The following is a 12,500-nucleotide window of genomic DNA, read 5'->3' as shown; positions in this document are numbered from 1 at the left end:
GAAAGATGGTACTTGATCTGAGCCCATGGAAGAACTGTCATCACATTTGCTCAATATATTTTCAATTGTCAAATCTCCAAACGTAGCATACTGTAATTTTATACTCGAATCTAAAGCTGTTGGAACATTTGCGTAAATTCTACAACTATAGACAGAGCTGAAGAAATCATTGAAAGCATTTGCCTTTTCATCGTCAGTTGAAAAAGTGACACCATCGTAATTTATCACAGACGGAAAAGCGCTAGTCTCTTTGAGAGTCCTGAGTAGCTTGAAACAGTCATTCCTGCTCGTCAAATTACATTTCTCAATAAGAAGACTCGTGTCAAGTTCAATTAACTCCAAAAGCTCTTTCTGATTTTCCCTCATTTTCAATGAGTCCGATAGTGTCCAATTTTCTCCTGCCTTCTCTTGATCGTCTCGCTTTTATTTAAATGAATGGTTTGCGGTTAGTAGAAAAATGGAGTTGATACGCACTTTCGGCGTTTCTTAGCTATCGAAACGGAGAACGCTTTTGTCAGCTCATAGTACCATAATGATAAGAAACAAGGGCTTTAATTTGGAAAGTTAAAAGTTGGTACAACGAAAAGAGCTCTTTATTAAACGCTTGAATACTGAAAGATGATTTCGAGTAACTAGAACTGCGTATACTTCTTTATTTTTATCTGTAAACATGTAATGGAGATCAAATGTTTTGCAGAGGAAACAGATATAACACAGAGAAGAGGAAGATTCATTATAGCAATAAGTTTAAGAAACTGAGCAGAGCGAAATTGGTTTCCTATGTAGGTTATAAATTCTTTTTTTGAAGATAGAGTGTTTTTTTGAGTACATAGTTTCTTCTATTTTAGGAAGCGGTTTACTGTGCGCGCTAGTTTTTTTAGAGGGTCCTTGAGCTTTGACTATTCATCGGCGATTGACAGCTTATCAGAAGGCATTAATAGCTAAAGATACGGTTTTCCTTCAAGTACAAAAATTCTTTTGTAATAATCGAAAAACAATTCCAATTTTTCTGTGCGTTCGCCAATATCTATATTGCAACAAATGCGAACATGTTTAAACAAAGAACCAAAAATAGAAACAATTTGTAACTTTTATTATTTCGTCTATTTCGGGTGACGTTTTAATTTCTCAGTTTTCCATGTAATAGATGAAGACAGTATAAGGTGCCTCTAACAAATTCAAACTTGTATCATCAGTGAAAGTTATTTGATATTATGCTCGTGAACGTAAGATGGATTATAATGCGCCGAGAAAATAAAGAAATTTTGCGTTGTTTTCTGATGTTACAAAGAATGCAATTATTTTCTGCTGATTAGAATAAACATTTGTCAATTGCTACAATTTTATTTCCGAAATACAACCTTTCGGTAGAAGGAACTTTCGGTAGAAGGATTGCAGATCGTACGAAAGAGCAATAGGAACTTGTGTCTCAAGAGATAGCGGTAACAAAGATTAAGTATCTACAGTAAAGGGAGCACCAATGATATCGAGGTTTATTTCCTCTCTTTTGTTCAATTGAAATGATAGCGTTCAGTATGGTCGGGTTTATTGGGTGTCCAAAAAAATTATTTGGTCTCTGACCTAGAAATTGGTCTCTGACCCAGAAAAAAAAATTTTTGTTATTGAATTGTAGGATCGATCAATTGTGGCTGACCTCTTGTTATACTTCAAGATTTTATGTGGAATATTAAAAGGAGTATCAGAAGTGGAGAATGTTGTTCAGACGCTATAGTATAATTTAAGGGAATACTGATTGATCAGTTGGTGGTTCATAAACCAAACATGGGTAAGTTAGAGAGTTTAAGACAACCAAGCTTGAAAAACGAAATTTATTTAATTCTGCTGTTAGGTTGTTGAGGGTTAAGTATTCCCAGAAGACAGCAATAAAAAATTTCGTTAGAGTTAATAGCAAAGAAGCTACAGTTCTTGCTTCGTTACAAGTTTGAAAACTGGTTAAAATGCTTATATCTTTGTTGAACTTCAGCTGCTTTTTACGAGTCGCTTTAAAACTGACTTTCACAAGTGTGTCATGATTGATAGACAGAAAAATAAGAATACCGTTTTGTCGGAGGAGACTTCTGTCATAAACTAAAGTTCATCAGCTTTATTTGGAGCACCAAGTGTTTTTTGTGGTGTATTAGCTGGTGATGGAGGTGTTCAATGTGATTAGAGTTGGTTGGAGATAAATGAGCTAGAAACTTTCTGCACTGTCAGTCCTATACCTTGTGTAGACTCCGAGTTATATATTTTTTGCTTAGGAGCTGACTGTTAAGCGAAAGTTCAGAAGTATTAGTGAAAAGTGACACCTGGTATATGTGTTGTGAAGATTTTTGCTGACATATATTTGCCATTAGTCACAAGTTGGGGTGTTTATTAAATGATTGAAACTTTTCTAAGTTTCTAAGTTATTACCTGAACGGGGCAGTTGTGAAAAATAGAATTAGGGACAGAGAGAGAAAAAACAAAGAGGGTTAAGTTAGAACTGAATGTGGGAGAAAGAAGCAAATGATTTCGGAAGCTAACTAAGAAAAAGGATTTTTTTAGTTTTGGTAAGGCTTTTGACTTACAAAAATATGGGTACTCAAATCTGATTGGCTAACGATTAGTTTTAGTTACTGCCTTATAGCATGGTGGTAAACTGGTGTTATGACTGAAAAGTCACGTTATGTTTTCTATTTCTTTCATTATATCGGAATATATATTTGAATATGGACAAAGATAATGTTTTTTTTTGTAGTTTTTCTCCAATTTTCAAGGAAGCAAAAAACACAAACTAGTTAAAATAGAAATAGAGAAAATTTGTAATCAGTTAGACAAGAATAATTATATCATCTGAAACATAGTCAGCTGAATTTCGGGAGCAAAAGAAAGAAACTTAATTATCAGCTTAAAATCGGGAGTGTTTCGACAAAAACCAAGAAATATGTGAAAAATTTGAAAAAGCGGAACCATAAGTTTCTTGGTGTGGCTCTTGGGTACATAAGGATGTTGAGTTCAGGAGTTTCTGTTTTGGCTTTTTAATTCAGTCTTAGATTAACGGAATCTAATTTGAAATTTCGAACTCTCTGAGGTGTTGACGGGATTATAATAAATTATTGTAGGTGGACGTGTTTTTCTGATGGCTTTTGGTTAATTCTTTTTGTGGGGGAAAAAACTCGAAATTTTTTATGTGGTATCTGGTTTTAAAAAGATACAGCATTCAGAAATCATAATTTTCGTTAGATTTTTTTAGAGATTTGAAGAACGCTTAGAAACTGAAAAATTTGTACTTTTTAGTTTGAAATTCGAATATGATTTTTTTTAACTCCAAGCTTATAGCTTTCAAGCATTCATTTGAGCAAGTTGTGGTCTGGGTTCTTGAGCAGATAAATTTATGGAGTTATAACTCTATGAAGGAATGTGAGGTTTGTAGTTGGGTGATATGAATCGTAGGTGTGGTATTTATTATTATCATTCGCCTTTTGATCATAAGTGCATTAATGTCTGCTAATAAATATTCCAAGGGTCTTTAAGCTAGTAATGTTTACTCCATTTGATCACTACATAGGTTGCTTAAAATTGCGTTTCCTGACTAAAATGTGATTTAGCATTGTTAAATATTTTGCAAGGGACAGATTTCTGTACTTAAGGTGTTTAAATTATATAAGGTATTTGTTCATGGGGGACTAGTTTTCTTTTGGTTAAAGTGTGTTTTGAGCGTTAGGTTGCGATAAAAAGCATGCATAAATATTGAAATTGTATAAAAGTTGAACATGTATAGAAATTTTGTGTTTATGTGTCTGTAACAGATTAATCACGTACGAGCGTGATTAATCACGTACTTTGTGTAAGATTTGCGTTGAGTGGAGTAATTGCTTTTTACCTTAACGTTCCTTAAGTTCACTTGCTCTTATTTGCTTCAGAAAGTTTTCTTGATCCTTCTTGCTTTCAACATTTATTTTTCTCCCATATCTCTTGTTTTCCGTCAAATTACTTTTTAAATTTTTTGCATTATTCTTTAACTTGCTTTTAATTCTGCATTTTCTCTAGATATATTTTTCCGTTTACCCTGTCATATATGCACGTTTTTTTGCTAGAAACCGATCAAAGCTTACAATATCAATTAGATTTTGCTGAGGTTGAAATCAGCAAAAAGGAGCTAAAGGTCGCTACGACAACGGGATTAAGAAAGAAGGCTGAGGTATACCATTATCGGAAATATGTTAATCAGGAGGTCTCCGGTTTGAATGCTGATGATTTCTTGTTTCCGTGTCAGGGGATAAAAATAATCTGAGAGTGATTTTGGACGAAGAAGAAGCTCACGCTCTGAGCGGGATCAGTGTAATGGAGAAAACACGGAGGCGGCATGACATACGGTGTATATCGGTTGAGACTTTGGAAGTTTATGAATTCTTTCTGGGCCTTGACGCTAGTATGATTCATTTAAACTCAAAATAACTGCTTGTTTTTATGACTCCTTCATTGGCGTTTTTTGTATTAATGTGAGAAACAGATACTAAGGGAGTACGGGAAATTTTTTAGAAAATTAGATTTATAGAGGCGGAAGTTTTTTGATTTTCGTTCTTTGAGATTTGAGAGATTCCTTGTGGGGCACAGAGTAGAGTGGTCCTAGGAAGAGCAGGAAGAACTCTATGGGCTCTACATAGTGCGTGGTGGGGACCCGGAAGTTGGTCATCTGCACCAAAGGGCGTACAAGATGCTAATGGGGATAAAGTTCCTGGGTGTGCTAAATTCAAGCATAGCACACTCAGATGTACGGTACTGAAGATTCTCCTAAAAAAATTGATACGGTTGAAAGTCTTCAAACTTTTTGTATACAGTCAAAGCTTTTGCTATTTTTGTTTGGGTTTTGTGCGTCATACAGTAGGATTTTTATTATAAAGAATATTACATAAATGAGATTTTGTGTCTTATGTTTCTTTTCGAGTTTCTGTACTAAGTCAGAAGGAATAGGTTAGCCAAAGAATGTAGATGTTTTCCTACTACACTGAGGTTTGCTTGATACCTCCTTTGCGTCGGGCAAATTAGATGTATTATTTGAAACAGTAGGTGTAGCATTATAAGGTGAAGGTGAAGGACTATCTCGTGTTGTTTGGGGAAAAATTTATGTGCAGCTTCAAATTTATATCATTATCAGGTGGGGTAAATAAGGTTTCTTGCTGTGGACTTTTAGGTGGCTATGTAGTTTTTATAGGGCATGGTGTTGAAATACGTGGAGGTAGAAAGTTCGAAGAGCTTATGCCATGTATCTGTCTGTTATTATATACTCGTGTTTGTAGTATTAGTTATCATTCGTTGCACCGTATAGGGTCCTGAGCGTAGCTCTTGTAGCTTCTTAGACTTTAGTAGTCCTTAGAGTGATTCTGATGTGCATTTTTTAATCTCGTTGTAATCCCAATTTCAATAATAAAAGTAGTTGCTGTTTTGTTCTGAATAGCATTTCGTACGGTCTATATCCTGTACTGTTGTTTACTGTGGTATTGTGCGAAAAGGCAAATTTACTGGTGTACTCGGACCAATTAGATCCACTCTGGCTAGTAAAATCTCTTAGGTATTAAGTCAAAAGCTTGTTTTTTACTTCTACTTTGCAATTAGTTCATGGTGAATATGCAGTTCGGGGCATAGTGTAATTGACATATCGTTTGTGTAGTGAACGAAGTCATTACTAAGGAAAGTTTCGCTGTTATCATGTCCTAATTGTTGCGGTGTATCAAATGTAAATATCGATTTTTCCAGTTTAGTTATTGTTTCGGGGACCTCGGCTTTCTTGCTAAGATATACTTGTCCAAATCAGGTGAATGCATCAACTGTTAGAAGGGAAATTTTGTATCTATTTTTGAGTGGTTGTAGTAGACTTTTTTAATCTAGATGAAGTTTTTGTAGGATTATAGACTCTAATTGTCCACGTGCTGCAAAGGTGCTTTGTTTACGTCTTTGCGTGCTGAATTATTAGTTTAGCAACTTATGTGAACTAAAATAAACTTTTCGATCCATTTAGACATACCGGGCCCATAGAAATTGAGCTTAACTCTATTATAAAATGTGCTTTCGGCTTTTTGGTCACTAAGTTCATGCGTATGTGCGACTTCAAATATCTTAGTAAATAGTGAAAGTGGTGCACATATCCTAACATCAAATGGGCTGTCTTCACAAGGATCTGAATAGCAGAATAGGTCATATTGACTCTCTAGAAACTAAAAAGTTAAATTTTTATATAAGCTAGTAACGCTTTAGTTTGTTTAATTGTATAGTCCTTTTCTGGTGCCTTGCCCACTTTTACCGAATCTCTTACTTTATCTATCACTGAATCGCTAACTTGTTCTTCAAGAATAGTATCAGTGTCAAGATTTGTGTTTTTTGCGAAGACTGTCACTTTAGCTATCAAATGTATTCTATCTGTGTGGATATTTTTTTCTGAGATGTTTCGAAAACTTCTGGTTCGATATTTTTCTTAAACGTTTTACGTCTAATATAATCGTCTTTAGCAATTTCTAATTGTTCTATAACTGAGTTTTCAATGTTAACTCCTACAAAGTCTAACCAATCTTAGTTACCATAGCTTTCTCGATCATCACTCAATTCAGCTATTTCTTCTATCTCTGAATAGTACTGATTGTCCTACTCAATAGTCAATTCTGAGGTTAATTTCTTTATTTTTTCATTTGTGTATCATATGGAAAACAATCAGAAAAACTGTGTTTGGCATTACAGTGCTCATATGTGCAGTCTGGTGTATCATATACACTAAAGTCACCTTCATCATTTATTTTATATAATTTCTTTTTTTCTCCATTGACTCGAGCAATAATTGGATAACAGTCATTAGCAGTTGCATCCTTAAGGCCTTGATGTAATACAGAGTAATTAACTTCTTTTCCGTTAATAGGAAACTTTATGTCTTTAGGTATAACTTTGTGTTCTCGTTGGTATAATTAGGCATGTGCTAAGGGAACCTTTTGGCTAAGAATATCAGGGAAAGTTACATTATTGCATTCAGTGAATATAATCCGTATGTTTTGAAACTTAATTATAACTTTTTGATATTTAAGGAAACGATGTGATATTGGTCCTCGTCGTGACCAAACCAATAAGGTTAGTCTATGATCACAATAGAAATAGAAAGATTCATGTTATAGATCCAATAACAAAAAACTGATGTGTTTGTAATGCAGTTTATTTTCCGCATAATGTTGAGGGGAAATCTTTTGTTCAGATTTATCAAATACTCTCAAATTTGCTGAAATAATACGTTTTCTATCAGGTAAATTGTGTATAAGAACACAACCTGTCCGTAAATTAGATGAATCGTCATGTAGATGAAAACAATAATCATTAGAAGGAAATTCGTCAGAGATGTTGCGACAAAATCTTTGTTTAAGGTCTGCAAATATCTTTTCGTGTTCTGGTAACCAATAGAATAGTGCTGTATCCCTAATTTGAAAGTTTAAACATAGGTGTGATGGAAACCCATCATTCCTAAAGATCTTAAAACTTCTGTTCTTGATTCTATTGATTTCAGGTTTCTAATATTATATATGCCTGAAGCAATAGCAGATAATCCGTCTTTAGATATAACATGTCACTGGAATTGCACTTTTCGTAAGAAAAACAATGACGTATCAGGTGCTGCTTTAAGGTTTGCATTTCGAAGCAATGAGTGATATTCTCTTACTACTGTAACATTTCTCGTTTATCCTTTGCCTGCAGTAATATATCATCTATTTAGGTGTGATTGCTTGTTTACGCTTTATAAGGGGACCAAATGCATAGCGCATAAATTATATAAAGAAACTTGCAAGGGTTTTAGACCATAAAATCCAATTTTATAGGTGTTTCGTCTACCTCCTACAAAAAAACTTTTAACTATTGGGTATCCCGAGTTAGTGGTACTTGATTGTAAGCTGATGATAAATTATTACTTGTGAAAATAGTTCCAGTTATTTGTGTCAATAAGAGTTTTAGTGGTTGAAGCGGCCATCTAGAATAATTTTTAATCAGTTATATAGTTTGGGTATCTAACATCAATTACTAGTTTCACATAGTCTTTCTAAGGTAACATAATAATAGGGTTAACAAACCAACTATTTATATCAGTGTTTCCATTGCTTTCTGGTTATTCCTGCTTTGATTAATTCATCCACTTGCTTTTCCATTTTGTCTCTAATATGAGCTGATATTTTGCTAGGGCGTAGCTTTTTTAAAGTAGTATCTTTCTTTAGGGGGTAAATGAAAGTTTTGTTTAGTTCTGCCTTTATCATACTTATGAAGTGAATAAACATCATTATCCTGAAGTATTAAATCTATCAACTCAAACAATTCGTCATGTGCGCCAAATCACTTTGTTAGAAATCAAAAATTCTCTAAGAAGTTTTCCAGATATTCCATGAATTAAATAAAAATCTCTGGCTTCTCTGAAAAGACCTGGTTTTTTCGAGATTTTGATTTATGGTTGGTTGTCCCCCCCTCTTCAGTGGATAACTGTTCCAATGTTTTTTTCCTGAAGTTGTCGCTGATAAGTAACGAGCACCTTTTCAATAAGTTTTCTTTTGTAATCTTTGATGTAAGTCAAGACATAATTCGTATGAAAATTCTTTTTCAGTTGAACCAATTCCGTTAGGGATAGTAATGAAGGAGGAGTTTGTTCATTTAGATTGAAATGCTCCTGGCTTTCTAGTTGAATATTGTTAGAGTGTGTGATAGACATTGTAATTTCTGTATTTTTGAATGAAAAAGTTCAAATTTATTTTTGCTTTATTTGCAGGTGTGCATTATCATTGACCTGAACCCCTGATTTAGTGAGAGCTCATCCTCATCGAGACAATTTTAAGGAAAATGCTGATCGAATTATCGATCATCTCAATGTGAACCACAAACACCTTACCTCTCGTCTATCACGCCGGCGTAGTTTTATCGCTTCTTATACCACTGATCAATTACTCCTGATGTGCAGAACTGCTTTTTCAAGTGGGCTTATTAGAAAACTAATCGCAAGTTATTAAATATTTTGTCCCAAAAATGTCTTTAAAAACCGCTAGAAACTTAACAATATATCAGATTATGCTGAGGGTTTCGCTATTAAATTTCTTATTTTAAAATTGCATTGATAATGTCTCAAACCTATAAAACTAAGTGAGTGTTTTTACTTTTCTGGTGTTCTGTTTACTTCCTCTGATTAAGTAGAACTTTGATCAATTCGTTGCCCGCGGAGCTATTGGGCTGTATTGAGAAATTAGAAGAATGTTTTTTATGTTTTTAGAAATTTGGGATGCAAAGAATTCGCAATTTCCCGACCTTGTTTTGTAATTATGAAACTGGATTTCTCAAAATTTTCTAATCTCTGCTCTTAAAAAATTTTTCCAATGAAAAAGGGGAAAAGACTATATTTCGTTCTCTAAAATGTCATTCTCTAAAGTTGGCTTATATGTGCCTCATAACTTTTGGTTTTGTTGTTTTTTTTCGAATTGAGGGATCATGTATGACAGGATATCATCTTTGTTCAGTAAAGTTCACATCGAACAAGACAGTAGAAACGAGGATAATTTGGAACACAAACAAAAAAATTTGGCTAAACTTTGTTTTTGTACTAAAAGTGAACTATTAAAGCGAGTTTAATTATTTAATTCAGCTCCTAAGAGCTTTAAATTGAATCCAATAACCAATAACTTCAAGATTTCTTCGAAGAAAATTTTCTAACACATTCAAACCGTTTTTTACATCGCTTTCGATTAAACTTGTATTTTATAGAATTTTTTCCCTGGGTAATTATTTATAAGTAACAAAAACTTCGACATTTTTGTGAAAACGTTAGCGGTATTCAGCAAAACACGCATGTTCGAGTTTTGAGAAAAAAAAATAAAAATTTTCAGTTTTCCAGCGGGGGGGGGGGTTTCTTAAGTACTGTTTTAGACTACTCGTAAGGTGCGAGAACTGGTAGTTACGATAGTTGACACCTCTGTGTTTTTCACGCAAGTCGTGTTACATCATCAAGCAAAATATTTTCAGTAACAGAGTTTAAATGAAGTGAAGCTTTAATCGACTGTTTCATTGCCAATTGTGTCAATTGCTCGTGGTTTGTATATGTATCTTATAGATATAGACCTTTAAGACTTTCAGGCTTACATCGAAGGAGACACAGTTTTAAATCCATTGTTTTCGGTGTAATTCCACTGTCTTCGGCGTTGTCATCATTACTCGTTGACTTTTTTAAAAAAAGAACGGAAATCTAAACAACAATACTTCGAGTTTATTATGAAAACGGATGATCCGTTTTCAAAAGTTTCATAGAATTTTGAAAAAAATTCTGTTTATAAATAGCTAATTTTGAATAATTGACATGCAATAGCTCTCGAACCTATACTGGCTACGCTTATTTTTATTTCTATTAGTATCCAGTGGTTAGTTAAAAATATCGAAATATGTCGCCATTCTGCGACGTAAGATCTTAACAAAAGAAAGACATTGCTCCAGACACGTAAGGTTATGACGTAAAATCTGCTGCGATATTAACTATTGTGGAAAACAATTGTCACTAAGCTGGATATAGAATGGTCTTAAACAAAGGAACTGTAGTCTTAACTAAGTTGTTCCAAATTCTTCGGAGCTTACAATTTCACATTAAGTTTACATTTTTTCAAGAAACAGATATTTGTAGAACTAAACAGTAATATTTTTAGTTCATCATTAAAAACAGATGATCTGTTTTGAAACGTTTCTTGATTTTTGCACAATTTTACTCATTTTGCATATATTTTGTGCTATAACTCTTCAAAGTATATTTGCTGTGCTCTGTTGGGTGTGAGACATCTAGTAATTTAGTTTATGATGTCGACATATGTTGCCATACAGCGACATCAGAAGATAACAAAAGAAAGACATTCACTCCAAATACTTAAGGTTATGACGTAATATCTGACGCAAAAATAGCTAATATGCAAAACCAGCATCCGTAAGCTAGATATGGAATAAAACTGGATTATAAATATATATTAATTGTCGGCTGGCATTTATAATCTATATATTTTTAGCAATTTGCAAACCGATCTAATGAATCTTCTGGAAAATTCTTTCTGGCATTATTCTGTTTAAAGCTTGTCCGTCAGCTAAATCATTTTCCTTCAGTGAAGTCTTCAATGCGATTGTATATTTTTGAAGCAACACAAAAAATGGAAAGCATCTAAAAATTTGATCAGTATAATTCTATACTCCTTAGAACCAACCAATAACGAAATTCTTCCAGTTGGAAATGTGAGTATCTCAACTAATATTTAAAAATATTGTTTCACTTTATAAAAAATTTTCATGAGACAGTTTGCAAAAATTAATACTGCTCTACTGTTTATTTTATAATCTAACTGGGCCGCTTTTTACTAAACAAAAGGTAATAGGAAATCATCAATTGATTACACAAATAATAAAGTTCATTGGTTTGAGTAGTTTGTCAATAATGAATGGGAGCTTGTTTGACTATTTTACTAAAAATTAACCAGTTATTTCGTTTCAGAGAGAAAGTTGAACTTCAAATTAAAATGGAATTGTTGAACGACTGGCGTGTTGCCCTGGCTTTCTGCATTGGAATCGGTCTGATTGTCTCTGGTGTAATAATCTGTATCAGTGGATTTTGTTTCCTCTGCTTCAAATTCAGAGCTGAGAATCGCCAAATTGAAGAGGCGCAAATAGAGAAGAAACAGAACGTTTGTCAAAACAAGGAGATCAATTCGACAAATGCATGGCCATTTGAGAATTTTGGTAAAATTTTGCGTACAAGTGTAGAGATTTCAGCGCCGTTTCCGCGCTTTTTTTCTAAAAAGCGCGCAGTTTGCGCTGAAATGCGCTAAAAAGCGCTGAAAATTTGAAATTGCACTGAAACTTTAAAAATTCATTGCACCTCTTACTTAATTTAAGCGAATTTTGGGCAGTGTTCGGACATCTGTAATACGATCCAAATTCAATGTGTTCTGTGAAAAAGTTCTTCAAAGCTTTCTATCAAAACAACGGAAAAATTATGAAATAATTCTATTTCTTGCTTTCTTTTTCAACTTTAAGGTGCTCTAAATTAAGTCTTAAAATTGATTTGAAAAGTGCAGTCACTTTATTCAACCAAGTTTTGACATATCGAATGCTAGGAATCGGGGGAACTTTTAATGACATTGAACTTGAAACCGAGCAAATTACATGCAAATTAGTTCAAACATTAACCGAGGTCTGATGAGGCAAGATTCGAAAAAATATATATTAATCTTGATATCTTATGTTTATGCAAAAAAACTACAAGGAGTAAACTCGGGATAAAATTAAAATCTCAGCATTGAAAAACAAAACTGGAAGGATTTGGTTCAATACTGAAAAATATACTTATTGAAGAATATTGCTAAAACTGAATTGTAAGAAAAATCTTTTCGACTATTTAATTGTTTAGCCGGCAAAAAAGTGGCTCCATTCTTGGATCACGAGCTACAGTAAAAAATTGAATGACCAAAAATTGAAATTTCAAGTAAACGCTC

At 33.6% G+C, this 12,500-nt stretch overlaps 2 protein-coding genes across 2 annotated transcripts in view; both read left to right on the top strand.

Moving 5' to 3' along the window:
- The window catches only part of LOC142350263 (uncharacterized), a 484,377-nt gene that overhangs the window by 80,180 nt on the left and 391,697 nt on the right, over positions 1 to 12,500 (top strand). The window lies entirely within an intron of this gene.
- LOC142350619 (uncharacterized) overlaps positions 10,901 to 12,500 on the top strand; it is an 8,820-nt gene continuing 7,220 nt past the window's right edge. Inside the window, exons 1-2 of the mRNA XM_075402521.1 lie at positions 10,901 to 11,244; positions 11,501 to 11,745. Coding sequence (XP_075258636.1) covers positions 11,526 to 11,745 — 220 coding nt within the window. The 5' untranslated portion in view covers positions 10,901 to 11,244; positions 11,501 to 11,525. The remainder of the gene's footprint in view (positions 11,245 to 11,500; positions 11,746 to 12,500) is intronic.

Source organism: Convolutriloba macropyga, chromosome 12 (genome assembly GCF_964194025.1).
Source record: "Convolutriloba macropyga chromosome 12, txConMacr16.3, whole genome shotgun sequence".
Lineage (NCBI taxonomy): Eukaryota > Metazoa > Xenacoelomorpha > Acoela > Convolutidae > Convolutriloba > Convolutriloba macropyga.
The sequence above is the reverse complement of the archived record's forward strand: the minus strand, read 5'-3'. Positions and strand labels throughout refer to the sequence as shown.